This window comes from Acipenser ruthenus, chromosome 15 (genome assembly GCF_902713425.1).
Source record: "Acipenser ruthenus chromosome 15, fAciRut3.2 maternal haplotype, whole genome shotgun sequence".
NCBI lineage: Eukaryota > Metazoa > Chordata > Actinopteri > Acipenseriformes > Acipenseridae > Acipenser > Acipenser ruthenus.
The window spans coordinates 28,002,761-28,019,091 of record NC_081203.1 but is presented as its reverse complement, the minus strand read 5'-3'; the positions used below and the strand labels follow the sequence as shown (position 1 = coordinate 28,019,091).

The window sequence follows — 16,331 nt, the reverse complement described above, 5'->3', positions numbered from 1 at the left end:
TTGCAATTATCTGAGAACCTTATTGAAACACCTAACTCTCTGAAGGTGCTGTAATGAACATTTTATTCTAAACACATTTATCCGTAATGTTCTTTCTTCATTCCAAAAGCAAAATGACTCAAGGCACAATGTCATAGTGTTGACCCTTTGCACACTGTACATTTCTATTCAAGCAGAATACTTGACTTTCCAGACCTTGATTACAATAGCCTCAGTGCAAGATGGGGCCAATGCATTAACATTAAATACTTTTTCATGTATCACTTCATTTGGAGCCATAACATTACTACAAACTATATCTATCTATCTCTGTGATTACATATATATATATATATATATATATATATATATATATATATATATATATATATATATATATATATATATATACATATATAAACTGGTGAGCATTTATTTCAATGGGCTCATCCAGTTGATATTTTCCATAATGGCATAATGGCTGTTTGATATCGGAAACACGCGCTCATTAACCCCAGGTGGGCATTAAATTCTCATATCATACACTACCCCATGCATTATTCTCTCTCTCTCTCTCTGTGGTACCCCAAATATGCTCAACTTACTACCAATACTGAATGACTGGGTATGACATTTTCTCTTAATTTTACCCTCAAATGCTAAGTAAATTAATTGTATTTAGGGTACCACTGAACTGGTGAGATGGATTGCTCATTAAAACCTTTAGCATATTTTTATAGAGGAGACAACAATCTATTCAGGGATACCAAGATATTTAGTGAGCAAGTCATCTGAGTGAAGTTGTCTGGCAACAAACTTCCCATCCCCAGTTGTACTGCTTTCCTAGAAAAGGGATAAAATTTCAGGGTACCATTCTACTTGTGAGACGTCTTGCTCATTAAAATATTTAGAATAGGAGATGATTATCTATTCAGGGATACCAAGATATTTAGTAAGTAAAGCATATGAGTAATACAATTCCCACCCATAGTCATGCTGTAAATCATTTGTTCTTGCCATAAGTTGTGCTGGAACTATATATATATATATATATATATATATATATATATATATATATATATATATATATATATATATATATATATGCAGATCCTGAATGTGAATAAAGAATATAACTTCAAGGGAGATATATACTGTATGATAAATTAGACCCACTTATTGTGCATCTGACCTTCAATTTCTACAAAGCTGCACCCTCCATAAATGTTGCTTTGGTCTAGAGGGTAGATTAAATACAGTTTCAATTTTCATCATATATTTGATGGTCTTAATTTCTTCGATGTACATCCCATTTACCATGCTGCAAGAAACAGAGACATCTTAAGCAGAGACATTCTTACAACCAGCCGGCCTATTGTACAAGGTAATTGCCTGTAAGGAACCACATGGACAAATCTGTGTGAACAGCTGGCTGAAACCCACGGCTGAACACCCAAGCCATTATATAAAAATTGAAATTATCAGGAACCAATTACCTGTCAAACCCACAGTTCAGACGAAAGCCTTAGTGTCTGTACAAGGTTCTGAACGTATAACCTTATGTTGCTGCAGTGGGAAATGCTGTGAAGTAATAAGCAACCTTCTGGCTCAAAAGAGCAGTAAAAAAAAAAAAAATCTAAACTTGTTGAGGAAGCATATACGACATTTCCAGGGGAGTACAAAAATCAATATCAAAACACTGTGAGCGAAAAACTTAGTGAAATTACTTTTCAGCTTTAGGATATGTGAATTAGCCATGGGTGGGTCAATACTGCCATCTATGGGGCACTGTCTGACAGCAGGCCCAGAATGCATCACTCCAAACAGGATCAGGTGTTAAATACAGGCTCTGTGTCACCAAGCTGCGTCACATTTTTTAGGTGGAACAGAATTCTTTCAGTGATGAGAGTTTTGTCTGTAGAGGACATTGCATTCAACTGCTGCAGTAGAAGCAAGAGTGTAATGTTTTGGCTTTTAGAATGACAACAAATTCTAGAAAATATGTATCTAATTTTAATGTGCAATGAATGTTGGGAATTAATTTTAGGCCCACGTGTGTTGAACTGATGCCGAACAATCTTTGCAATGCCTTCTAGCCCCTGCTGATTATCTTTGAATTTCAGACATTTACCTTGTACTGTACTCAGGCATGGTGTTATCAGTATAGATCATAGGCTGTACTAGTTTAGGCTAATTTAAAACAAAACATCAGCAAACTCAACTCACATGTTCATGCATGCAAGGAAAACAGCTTTCTCTGTATTCTTTGCAGAATCAGAAAGTCAGTTCTTGGAAATTTAATAGGGCCCTGCTAACACAGCTTAGAAATTGCTGGCCACGTGTATGAAATTTTAATGAATTTGTATATCTTGGGATTTTTCTATACAGTTGACTTCCAAACCCTTGGTATAGAAAAAATGAGCCAAGCACTGCTTGTGATTTTTAAAGATGCAGAACATTAGATTATTGTCTCTTTGCTGCCATCTGGTGGATATTGCTTAAAGTTCTTGGACTTCAGAAATGCTGAATTGTGTTGATCAACATTATTTTTCACATCTATTGGCAACAATGTACAGTTATTCAAATTAGTAACCAAAAAGGTGATAGGACAGCCATGCTATACCAATTTTACCGGAAAGGAAACGAAGTGATGTCATATGAAGATTCAGTAAATACTTTTTTTTTTTTTTTTTACTATGTACTGTATTTAAACAGGAGATATAATCCTTGGAGATAAATGTCTTAGTCCAACAAGGCAACAAGCCAGACAGCAACAGCAATTGCAAGCTGATGCAGACCTAGCTGATGCAAACACAGCAGACCTAGCTGGGAGCGCAGATTTTTCCTCTGAGTTCAATCATGCGCTGCATTTTTTTCATACATGAAAGATCTCAATTCTGTTTTAAGTGATGCGTAATTAGCTATGGATAATTTGCTATTATGATATGGGTTCCTGCATGAAGCACTATGGGACAGCTATCAAAACCTCAAGTCATGCCATGGAGTGTACCTCTGGCTCAGGCTGTAAAACATCTGTTACAGCTGACTGACTCCGTGATGAGATTTTTACCTTCTGTGGAGGTTCACTGGCTGGGTAATCATTTCAAAAACGCTAAACATCAAACCCCTCACACAATAAGAAGGGCATAACCTTGAGACCTGATCAGCAGACTGGTGTTTTTGTTTGTTTGTTTTTATTATTGGACAAACTCCACAAAAGGGACAGTAATGCAAGCCTGCATTGCGCTAGGGTTTAGTATAATATGGAAATGATGTGGTATTATGTATTAACTGTGCATAACAGCAGTAATAAGAAGTGTGATTAAATATCAAATGACTTTTTAATGAGTTTGAAAAGTGGGGGGAAACATGGTTGTCTTAACCCTGTCAGCTAACCTAATCAGCAATATTTATGTGCTATAGCTTACTTAACATAGCAGCCTGCAGGTGGCGTTTTTTTTTTGTTTTGTTTTGTTTTTACTGTAATGCAGTAGGTATAGAGTAAATGTTATTATTGTAATATTAGGACCTCTAATGCAGTATACATGAAACTAAAGTATGCTACTCTTTGGTCACTTAAAACACTATCACTGCAATTCAGCATGGTGCTGTAAAGTTGAGTGAATATGGTTGTGCTAAGTTGTAATTAGGGTTTTGAGGGACTGGTTCATTTGGAACTAAGCTGGAACCATCAAACCCATATGGCGAAATGCATACTGGTTATTTTTATTGAGCATTGTCCCATCCATCCTTCTAAAGCATATGCTTCTCTTGGAATTGAAGGCACAAAGAGCATTTTAAATACATTTTTATTTCTGGTCTGGATGCCAGACATTGTAAACCACAATTCTCTAGCAAAACAGTTTGTGATAAAGCATTATATTTCATTGCAGCTTTACAAGCAACCAAAACTGAACACTATATATATATATATATATATATATATATATATATATATATATATATATATATATATATATATATATATATATATATGACATCTAATAAAAACAATCGTATACAAAAGGCATTGGAGTTGATGACTGCCGTGTAAATATTTTTTCATCATAGTTTAACTCTTCCATAATCGTTGATATTTGAAATGGTAGCCATATCAGTACACAGCTAAGCACCTCTCCGTTTATTTCTGAAACTTAACATGTTTATTCAGTTTAAACACCAATCTCAGGACAGGGGGCTGTTATTTATTAACATATACAAGCCAACAACATTATTAAATAATCATATACCATAATTAGACGATGCCCTTATCTAGTTAATATATACTGTACTCTGCTTTAAAAAGCCTGTATGTACATTAAGAGAAGCAAAAATAATATTCGCGTTATATATATATATATATAGAGAGAGAGAGAGAGAGAGAGAGAGAGAGAGAGAGAGAGAGAGAGAGAGAGAGAGAGAGAGAGAGTTTGTTCTCATGATCCGACTTTTCCTGCTATATTTAAAACACTCATCTATTTCTCGACGAAGCAGTGCTGCTGGAAGTTAATTTAGGTCGTTGCACTGGGTGCCTTCTGTTAGCGGCGTCGGTGCCTTGTTGCCATAACAACCACATGTTATCTGTTGAAACATTGAAAGAAAGACCGTATGGTACATGTGTTTGTTTAAAAAACGAGCATTTTTCGTTTGTGCCATATAAAGTTGAAATCTCTAAAATGAGTTCTTGTTTGGTACCAGAGTGCCCAGCCGTTTTGGTTGCTTTGGAACACTTGCACGAAATTGGTGAGTTGAGGCTACGTTTGAAAAAATATTTCTAAAATCTGTTGTTGTTCTTGTATAAAATAATGCGTATATTGAGTGAGAATATATTGTGACTGTGTACAGATATGGACAAAAGTTTTGAGTCATCTAGAATTTTAGGATTGAGAAAATAAATAAATAAATAAAATATATGAACATAATTTAACTATACAAAATGATATCGAAGTCTACCGGAAGTCAACAGTAGTACAGTATTTAATGTTAGATTTCGAAAATGTCACATTTTTCAATTGTTGTCAGTTTTTCGTTAAGTATATGGAAAACTAAAAATCGGTATGTAATTCGTCAATATGTTAACGTAACACTATTCAGCAGGTTTCATTTGACTTTATGAAGCAAAACCAGTTAATTCTACAGGTTGATGATACAAAACTTTTGATCATCATTTTCAGGAAACAACTAACACATGTGAATACATGGCCTGATGTTCTGTTTAAAAAAATTAGAAAACATAAACAGTAAATTGCAGACGATGTCTATTTTCAGAGAAACAACTTAAAAATGAAGGGCTTGGTTTCAGCGAGGAGGCGTGCCAGCACCTTTGTGAAATTGCAGGCGCCATCACCGAACTGGTAAAGTGGGAACATGAGAACAAACTATATCCTCTTTCTTTTTTGAGTAATCCATAAACATAATATAATCTCAAAAAGATAATTTAATAACCAGATTAATTGAACTTGTAGTGGCCCACAACAATGTTTAATTGTACATTAAAGTACCATACTTTATACTCTTGAAGCAAATTCTGACACTACTGTGTAAATTGCCATCTTAATACAAGCCTAGGTTGCATTTTCAAAGTAGTTTTTTAGTGCATAAACAAAAGCTTCCTTTTCCATTGAAAACTCTTTGTCACTACAGTAATTAATTTAAACATTCATGTGCATGTTTTGGAGCACAAAAAGCATAGTATTGATTGCATTTCATAGGAAATAATTTGTTGATAGATTAAATGGTAGCCCTATCTGTCCAGAGATGATAGACAACGAGAAGAAGAGGTGATAACTTTTATTGGACTAACTAAACAATAATTAATCACAAGCTTCCAGACACTGATTATCACTAATTATGGACTACCTAATGTTACCTTAGATAAATTAGCCCAAGACTAGTGTTAATCAAATATTTAAATGCTTTCCTATTAGTTTTTAAACCCTACTATGTTCTCATTTGTTTTGAAAAAAAGCTATTTCTGTAACTTTTTTGTTAATAATAATAATAATAATAATAATAATAATAATAAAAATAATAATAATAATTCTTTATTGAACAGGAGCAGTCCAGGAGAGAAGTGCATGAACAACTAGAAGTAGAAAGTATTGAAACAAGTAAACTAAGATACAAAGTGCTGCGCTTTCCTGATGAGATTGAGAAAGAAATTGCAGGTATTGAAAAAAAAAAAGAACGTCGGCAGATGAAATGCCAGCAGCATACAAATGAGATTATAAAAGATAGCTGGCAGCAATACAGCTTTGAAAATTGATAGATAAAGCTTGGTGGAAGCAATGTAATTAAGAGATACAGTTTAAGCTAATATCATATGTTACCTTATGCTCCATTGAGAAAGAGATGTACAACATATTGAAACATTGGGCAGCTGGTTCTTTGAGATAATATATATATATATATATATAGAGAGAGAGAGAGAGAGAGAGAGAGAGAGAGAGAGAGAGAGAGAGAGAGAGAGATCTTAAGTGATATAACTTTTGGTAATAACAACCAAGTGTCTAGTTTGCATTACTAAATTATCACCACTAAAGCTGTTACTTGATTGGCATTTCTGTCTTAATATTAAAACTCTGGAGAGTACAGAATGGATAGACCTAAAAAAAATCTGAACATACCTAAAACTGTAATTTGGTGATGTCCTCTTCAATTTTAGATGCAGTGACTGGTGCACGGGATTCAAATGTTATACAGTTAAAACAGTTACAGGCTGACATGAGGAAGGTCATGGAGGACATGGAATTCATGGAAAAGAAGCAACAACTTCTTGAAAAAACAAATCTCCTGCTTTTGTGAGTTATTCTCAAAACTGTTAGATTTTGTTAATTATGATAAGTAAGTGCTATTTGTGTTGAAGGCTAATTAAGAAATTATTTTGAATGTACCCTAAGTAAATATATGTGTTAAATATGCTTTCACTTTGTCCATTTGGTTTATACTAGAAACACAAGAAGTGATACTAATGAAGTTTTGAACAATACATTTTGTAGATTTTGTCAGCAAGTTAGTTCTAAAAAGCAGGGACGGGTGCAGTGGCAGTGTTCCTTTACCCTTTACAAACAAGTTATTTTACTCCAATTCAATTTGCCAGGGTTTATTATTTGCCACACGGAGCCTATTGTAAAATAAAATAGCTATAAAAACAAATAAATAAACAGATAACTTTTAAGCATTGGGTCAAAATCTATAAACAAGTATCTAGCAAATATTTGAAAACAAATTTGCTCTTGATTCACATGCTTAATATTAGAAGTTTATCCACTGGTTTCACAGACCCAGAATAGCGCTAATCTTCAACTTCCTTACCTAAATTAATACAAAGTAGCCCAAGTCTCGTGCTAATCAGGGTATGTGAAACCAGCCGCCAAACTTATATTAAGCATGCGATTCAACAGCAATTTTGTAACCAGCCGTAGAAGTTTAGTAATATTGGCCTGATCAGACCATCTTTGACCTTTGACAGTCACAACATGAATTAGTAGTGTAATATAAAATATGTTTTAAGTCCAGAGAGAGAGCGTATAAGAGCTGAACACGAAGATGCTATTGACACCCTGAACAACAAACTGTCAGAGAAAGCAACAAAACAGATCATCCTCAATGAAACCTATAACAAAATGCAAGACTTGAAGGAACAGCTAGTAAATGTGAACAATGCCTTTGAAGACTTGGAGCAAGACATGACACGAGAAAGAAAGGACTTTGCAGAAAGCAAGAAAAAACTAGAAAGCAATGTAAGTTCTAATTTTATTCTTTATTTGTTATTTGTCATTTAGATCTGTATTCATAAAACATCAACATGACAATAAGTGAGTTGTAACCATTGAAATTGTAAATACAACACATAATAATTTTATTATCCCAATTTATTTATCCTAGGAACAGTTATCTGATCTAATGGAACAGTTATCTGATCTAATGGATGAAAGTGTAGTACTGTCATATTGAGTTTGCAGCAAATATGTACTAGGACACTCACTGTTCAAAAGTGTATAGTTTTTAAAACTAGTACATGAAACATTTTCTGTTCATGGTAGCACTGTCAATAATGAGCTTCAAAATCCTCCCAAGCATAAAAATGCACATTCCCCCTATCTATTTTGACTACTTTGCCTAGATTAGCATTGAGTAGTCCAGGATTAGCACAAATCTGGGTCTGAGAAACCAGGATTTTGATTTCCTTTTAAATTTACACAAAGCACAGTAACTACATTATAATGCAAACATTACAGAATCTAGTGGACAAACAAAGCAAGGTGCTGGTACAGGCATGCAGAGTTTTGTTTTAGCTGTGTTCTTCAAAGTGAGATTTGGCTGTAACAACAAAGCAAAGTACAAACGTTGTACACTGACAGCAAAGATGTACCTGTCTTCCAGGTTAACAGGTCGTGTTTTGAATTTCATTTAGGTGGCTGAAACAGAAGGTCAAATACAAAATCAGAAAGCAGAGAATGCAAAAAAGATAAAAGAGCTTCGTTTTGCGGGAGCAGAGTTATTTGATAAAGAGGAAGTAATTTCCGAAAAGCAGAAGGTATTTACATTAGATGCTTCACCTGATTTTTTTATTTATTTCTTTTTAAACTATGTGTGGGTTCACTGTACAAAGTTGTATAAGAATTTGGTTAGTTGCTGTATATGCATTAGCACTTTTAGTAATTTAGTCATTTATTTTGCAGTGTATTCAACGATTACAAAAAAGCATTGACCAACTAAAAGCAACAAGTGTGCAGAGAAGAAGTCAGCTTGCTCAGGAACAGAAGATGGGTGAACAGCAAACCAATCAGAAGTAAGCCTATCATGTGGGCCCTTGTTTGTAAAAGTGACATATAAATGTGATTAATTGAAATTCTTTACAATTGTGAAAACAGGTTTACCTGCTAAACCAAATCAAAAACAAACAGGACTTTAATAATCAATCTAAAAAATGTTTAAAAAAAAAAAAAAAAAAATTCAAAAACCATGAACAAAGTAGTAAATCACCATTCACCAATATGTTTCAATTGTTTCAATACTGGTACATTTCTAAAAAGATGTTTTTTTTTTTTTTCAACTGACAATTAAAATTTTTGCATCCTTTAAATGTCTGCCTTTGTGCCATTGGTAACCTCTTGCTTAAATGGATTGTCAGGCCCAGAAAATGAAACCACATGAGTGGCTTGGTCAATTCAATCTACCAATTGTATGTTCTAGACCTGATTGAATAGGGAGTAAGATTGAGCATATTATAGAAAAAAAAAAAAAAAACATTTACTTAAGTGTAAAATGGGAGTTTTGGCAGTTTTAGTAGCGTCCGTTAAAACAAACAAACCAAAAAACAAAACATTCATATTTGGTTCAGATTATTTTTTTTTGGTTTTAATTGGGAAGGATAAATCAAAATCCTCATGTCTTTTAACAGTGAAAATCTTGATGAAGAATTAATTGCATTGACTGAAGGATTTAAGATAGAATCTCAAGCTCTCTGTGATAAAATCGTACAGGTAAGAAACATTTTAATTCACTTATATATATATAATTTGATGGTAATTAAGTTTAAAAAAACTTTACATTTGCAACAGTTTTTACTAAGAAAATATTTTTCTTGTTCTACAATTTGAATTAAAATACACAAGAGCAAACCTTGTATCTTAGGCGTCAAATAGGACAGATGTGATTTGTTGTCAGGAGCTTTATTATTTATTTATTTATTTATTTATTTATTTATTTATTTATTTATTTGGCAGACGCCTTTATCCAAGGCAAGCTGTAGACTTTAGGCAAGTCAAAGTGATCTTTCAAAATGCACCATCAAAGACAAATTGTGGCAAGCTGACCTTAAAAAGAACAAGGTTATTGGAAACTCCTCAGATGTGTTATACTTCAAACAGAAGAGAAGCAAGTGGGGGTTGATAAGTAGTCCTTGTGTACAAATGAAAGCAATCAATGAAATAAAGAGAAGGGTGAAATAATAATCTTAATAAGAGGTCAACTTTTTAACCAATGCAATTATATTGTTACCTATAACCTATCAAGTAGGATTGACCATGCCCTGGCTTCGGAGCTTGACAGTTTTCTGAGCTGGAGCTGGGGCTGCTGGAGCCGGAGCGGAGGTTCTGGAGCAGCTCCATTATTTCCTGCCTTTCACATTTTAAAAAACCCTTCCTGAATAATTCAGTTTAAACACTTGAATTAACAAAATAAATAAGTGTATAAAATGCCTAAATGTAAATTGAGAAAGTACTTTAATGTACGTAATATTTCTGTTGATATAAGGGGTCGTCCAAAATTATCAACTAGAATCATATATTCCATTATCTGCTGCCATTATCAAAAAGCATACACTGCCCTCGATCTATTGCTAACATTTTATTGAATGTTTTACTAATTGTAGGTTGACGAGGAAATGAGACAAGTTGAGGAGATTAATCTTGTACACCGGCAGATGATCTTGAGTCAGACTGAGAACTTTCAGGCAGTGAGAGCAAGAGAAGATGTTGTGCTGGCATTCCATATGGATGATACAAAACTGTGAGATTCTAATCTGTTTGATAATAAAGAAATACATACTAATCTTTAAAGAATCGTTCACCAATGTATACATTTATTTTTAAGGCTAGAAGCATCAGAACATGCTCTTGAAGAAAAACTTGAAAATGTTGCCAAGCTCAAAATGGAAATCAAAGAAATCGACGAGGAAAAAAAGAGACTAGAAGAAAGCAACGAGTACGATTTTTAAGCGATTTTTGTCTGATTGTCTGGTTAGAATGTTAGTTCATAGTCAAACATACTTGTGGGTTTTAATCACCTTATACTTATGTTGAAAACATAATACCATATATACAGTAGATTAAAGTAAAAATATTATTTGAGATTTTCTGCCCCTGATTTCCATGTTTCTAACCAAAAATTAATATTTCGCTGTTTCCTTTTTAGAATTAACATGGAGATGCATAGAAGAAAATTGGATGAACTCAAAGAACAGCTGGTGAAAGAACAAAAAAAGAGGTTTGATTGAGTGATTAAACACATTCTTCAGCTTCCATCACATTTATTTAATCTGTTGTCAGTTAATGCAAAAAGATGTGAATGGGAAAAGCATCTTTCTTGGAGCTTGAATTTGTGTAGCTAAAAAAAAAAAAAAAAAAAAATCTGTCATCGCCTGCAAATCCATGTTAACTTCATTCTTTTGTTACAGGTTACTGTTTGAGGTTAAACAGGAGGAACTGAGCAATGAGCTTGAAAGATGGAAGCATGCACATACAGAGTATATTGAAGAAATTAACACAAATATCGAGTTGAACAAGAATAAATGTGCTGAACTGATTGATGAGGTATGGGGTTTGTAAGCCTGTGAGAAACTTTTCATAAAATACTTAATTTCCATAAGGCCGCACACACAGGGCTGTCATCAATATTAATTTGTGTTTTCTTCTACACAGCATACAAGTCTTCAGCTAGATAATATAAAGATGAATGAAGAAACAGAAAACTTACAAAAGGCAATACACAAAACAGAAAAGAGGTATACAATTATGGAAGAGTCCTTAACTGCAGACATCTCAAATATAGTGGTAAGGTGGTGCATCCAAGTCCTCTGTTTGTGAAAAACAAAACATGTTTAATTTGTGTTAAGATCCAATGGCACTATTTCAAATGTTTTAAAAAGGAAAAAAAACTGTTACTAAATTTACAAATTAAGACAGAACTAAAACCTTATAAAACAACCTCCTCAGTGTCACAGACAGCCCCCTGAGAAATGAAATCCAATTCGAACCAAGGATGTTGGCTTTTCCTTGAGAAAATCCGCACAACCACTGCTTAACGTACTTAACATGTGTTGCTTTAATACAGTAAGAATAGGGCATGAGCATGTTTATAAAAATTAAGAAGTGTTTCTGGGTTTGAACGCAAATGAAAAGATGTCTACCAGGTAGACTCCTGAGCTTCCAATGTTTAGAGTGGGGTTCATATCTCAGTTGGTAATGTTTTTTTTTTTTTTTTAATAAAAGCACGAAGATGTTCATAGTTAACAAGTCACTCCTTCTTTGTTCAGAAACCACATGTCATTGATTTCACAGACACAGTTTTTTTAGGCGGGACTTATTACTCAATGAACACTTCTGTGATAACTGAGATCAGCAGATTTAGACTTCTGTGATAATTTGTTCTCAGATTCATGGCTCTGGGGCTAGATTAACACTACTAATATCACATTAAAATAATGTGATATCTTGTAACAATTGTAAGTTGCCCTGGCTAAGGGCGTCTGTTAAGAAATAAATAATACAAGAATTGTGCAGCCTTCCAGTTCTCAGATTCTCTTATGCAGCATGAAATCAAACAATTCCTGAAATGTAAGGTGTAAGGTATAACGTGGGTATATTTTACCCTTTCGGCAAGGTTTTAAATTTAAATTTACATGCATCAGATCCACTTTTATTTAAATATAAGAAGGCATTTATTTGTCTTATTTATTAATTGTATTTCTTGCTCTTATTGTATTACTTGTATTGTAACACTTAATGTATTTGCTTACGATTGTAAGTCGCCCTGGATAAGGGCGTCTGCTAAGAAATAAATAATAATAATAATAATAATTGAAACATCTTGCCCAGATATTTACACATATTTAGGTGTATGTTGAAGTATACTAGTCCTTTATTGTTATTGTGGGTAGGCTATAGGCTAGATTGCTTTTACACTTTAGAATAATAATAATAGGTAATCTCAAGAATGTAAAAGCGTGGGGGTGAGGAAACTGCATAAAAATTATATGATAAGGACTCTTACAGTTTTAGTTTTGTAACCCAACACAATATTGCAAGTAATTGTTTTGGTTATGTTTGTTTCTGTCCCCCGGTTAAAAGAGTGAAGTGAAATTAATAAAGGAAAACCTACTCCAAAAGGAAAAACAACTTGTGATAAGCCACAAAGTCCTACAGCAGGTTGAGGCAGAGAATGAAGCAGAACGGTGTAACTATGAGGAAATCAAGAAACAAACCACAGGTATTAAAAAAAAAAAAAAAAATAATCAGAATTTGAAATGTAACCTTTTTTTTTAATGTATTCTCTGTTACTCCTAGGAGCTAATTGTTGATGTTGTTCCTTTTCTGTAGTGTAAGCTTTGTTACTCTTCTCAATTATGACAAATAATGCCACAATTTAAACCGTAATCACACAGGGAATAATAAATCTCTAGTTAAAACCATTTATTACTCCCTTTCTCTTTTATACTATACACCAACCCAACTTTGTTTACATCTTTCTTTGCATTGATGATACCATGCTTTTGATGATGAACCCATACTGTGCTTTCAATCCAATTAATTTAATTGCCTCATCTCCATTGTGGAACATAGTAAAGCTAAAACCATAAACATGTAAATAAATTGATTGAAAAAAGACTGTATCTCTCTATCTATAGATAGACAGATAGATAGATAGATAGATAGATACAGTATTAAGTCCTGACATTTCAAAGTAACATAGCTCTCATACATAATTTTTTTCCTTATCTTCCAGAGTTAAAAAGTAGGAAGAATAATTTAGAATTATCCATTGATCAGATAAAGGCAGAAACAAAATGCATTTTGAAGGCAAAGGTAATCTTTTTATATTTGCACAACTTTCCCTTTTTTCTTTTTTAGTATTTTCAAGAATTAGTTTTATAGTTTTTTTTATAGCATAAATGAGCTTCCAGACTTTTTTCAGTTTTGGGAAATATTATAGATCCTTTATAAGTTACGTTTCTTGCTGTAGATAGTTAAATGGACCACATTGACAAACGACAGCGGAAGTCACAGGTTAAATTACTCTTTAAATTTGGTTAAATTGATTTGTTGATAACATATACTGCTTACAAATTAATAATAATAGTTTGGGATCTAAATACAGTATATCATAATATGAAAGTTATAACCATGTTTAAAAAAATATATTGCACTGGTATTATCATACCCACAACCCTTTTATAAAACACACAAACAATTCAGTTTTGTAAAAAATAACATTTCTAAAATGTAAAAATATTATTTCTAAAAGCTAACATTGCTTGCATTGTAGGAAGCACTTAAAGCTGAACTTAATGCAATGAATGCAAAGCACTTTCAACAGCTGAAAAATCAGGCAGCAGCCATAAACAAAACTGAGGAATGTATTTACAAGTCAGGTTCAATGCTTGAACAGATCAACATGGAAAACAGCAGGTTACACCTGGTAAGTGAGAATCATTCATTTGCTCCTGAACTGATTGTTTACTTATTGAAAAAGTACTGATGCTTGTTCTTCAGTTGGTATAAGACTTTTGTAAATGAGGAACTTTGTATGTTGGCTTTCATGCCACTAGGTGGCATCAAGGTATAGTCTTTTTTGTTTTTTACCACCACATATTTGAATTATTTTGCAGTGTAATGCAAAAATGAAAGAGGACATCTATACTATGAACAAAGAGGCAGAAAAACATATGAAGGAAACAGAACAGTTGCAAGAGGATAAACATGAGTTGTTAAGTGAGTATTTGTATTATTCAAATTGTATAAACATTGTTTTAAATAACAGCTTTTATATATTTCATAAATGTTGTCCCTTAGGTTGGCTTATTTTGAAATTATTATATTTGTAGTTATTTCCTTTTAACTGCAGCTGAATGTTCAGATGACATTTCACAAGAACATGCCTGTATTTCAAAGTGGAACGAAGGCTTCAGATGTGCTGAGGTTACTTAAGGCAACATAAACAATCAGGATTGAAAACAAGGGTTATTCACAGAAGGGTAAACTTTCAAAGAAATCATATAACTGAACATTACTGTAGGGTACTGAACCTTTACATTGGCTTTTGCTCCAGTTGCTACACACAATATAATGATCCACTAAGAAACTACCAAACCAGTTACACGTAAATTACATCCTCTATGTTCGGCATAAGGATCCTAGAACTTTACAAATCCCATAACATTCCTTATAAAAAATAGAAGTCTGCAGCCTAACCTTAAATATTAAATGCCCCCGCATTTTAAGCTATGGATCACACTGCAGTAGCCTGACACTGCAGCTCCTTTCTGACACCTGGGGACTATCAAGAGATCAACTACTGCCAGGGATATAAGGTTAAAAGCTCACTCAAATAAGCAAGTTCAAGAACATGAATTGCTTTAAAAGACAGAAGCAGTTGTTTAAAATCAATGTGAAACTTAACTGCTAGCCAATGCAATGTACACCTCAGGCACAGGTCATTGATTTATATTGGGAGGGGAACAAAATGCACCACTACTGTAATATAGAAAAAACACAGAAAAGGTTAGGGTTGTGTTGCTTGCTTGTTTTAACATTTTAATACTTGCCTTTTAGATTTCCTCCTACGTCAGTGGGCTGCACACAACTCTGTGGAGGCGGTAAGGCTACTTATAATAGGCATATTGGGAACGGTTTTGACTTTTAAGGAAAACTGACATCTTTAAATCCCACTTTAATTTTCTTTCCCCCGCCAGGAGTATTTAGAGCGTGACCAATGTGTTCTTGATGACCTTCAGGAGCTCCTGATGAAAATTGAGCAAAGAGAACAGAAAGTTAAAGAAATTCATGATAAACTACAGGATGAGGAGAATGGAATGGCTTCCCTTTTAGGGAAAATCTCCACTTCCCCAAAAAAAATTTCAAATAATGAATAAGGGAAAAACAAATGAGGGTTTATGTTTTGAAAGGTGTCCATTTGCATTGCTTCTAATGGTTTAAAATAAACAGCATGTATGTTCTTAACAGACATGTTTAGCATATATTTTTTTCAAATATTTTATATTGTTATAATATTAAAGTCTAGGAAGAACTCATCAGAATAAACCCAGTCCCAAATGTTTTCGGTTTTGTGGCAGTAAAACAAAACTGCATTTTTATTACCATTAAACCATGGCAATGTATTTACCATCCTCTACTTGATTTGGGAATCCCCACACAAGATTGAATTGCTTTCAGTTAGTTTAAATATATTGCTGCATGATATTTCAGAGTAAAATTCTGCATGTCGATTACATCATATGAACTTAACTGATTGCCACCTGCTACCTGTTCTAGTTACAGTATTTAAATTCATAATGGAGGCAACAAAATAGACAACTGTGTTTTTGTGAACTTACTTTTACAAAATTCTTTGAAGTCGAATGTTTTTGTGCACCTGGCCTAGAATGTCCCAGATGTGCTATTTTGTGAGCATAAAGATTCTCATTCTTTAATGCTTAATTGTTATACAACAAGAGGACATAGCTCTCCCACATTGTTTTCTATGGAGGTCAGCCATTCTGTTATTATTTAATATAAATAAAATTAGATTAAATTAATAACTAAATGGATGAACTTTACCTCATAAACTTG

At 33.4% G+C, this 16,331-nt stretch overlaps 1 protein-coding gene across 1 annotated transcript; it reads left to right on the top strand.

Annotated features, from left to right (window-relative positions):
• Positions 1-4,513: 4,513 nt before the first annotated feature.
• Positions 4,514-16,208, top strand: ccdc175 (coiled-coil domain containing 175). The gene is made up of 19 exons (XM_058987706.1): positions 4,514-4,722; positions 5,248-5,333; positions 6,035-6,146; positions 6,644-6,779; positions 7,493-7,721; positions 8,396-8,518; positions 8,664-8,773; positions 9,386-9,467; positions 10,358-10,494; positions 10,579-10,689; positions 10,900-10,971; positions 11,162-11,297; positions 11,406-11,537; positions 12,834-12,972; positions 13,489-13,568; positions 14,029-14,181; positions 14,372-14,474; positions 15,315-15,358; positions 15,455-16,208. Exons 1-19 carry the CDS (start codon positions 4,554-4,556, stop codon positions 15,632-15,634), a joined length of 2,334 nt encoding a protein of 777 aa, XP_058843689.1. The 5' UTR covers positions 4,514-4,553; the 3' UTR covers positions 15,635-16,208.
• Positions 16,209-16,331: the final 123 nt, after the last annotated feature.

Coding starts and splice junctions, on each gene's coding strand:
- ccdc175 (XM_058987706.1), top strand. CDS start 4,554: ATGTTATCTGTTGAAACATTGAAAGAAAGACCGTATGGTACATGTGTT. Junction 10,495..10,578: donor CATATGGATGATACAAAACT/GTGAGATTCTAA, acceptor TTTATTTTTAAG/GCTAGAAGCATCAGAACATG. Junction 11,298..11,405: donor GTGCTGAACTGATTGATGAG/GTATGGGGTTTG, acceptor TCTTCTACACAG/CATACAAGTCTTCAGCTAGA.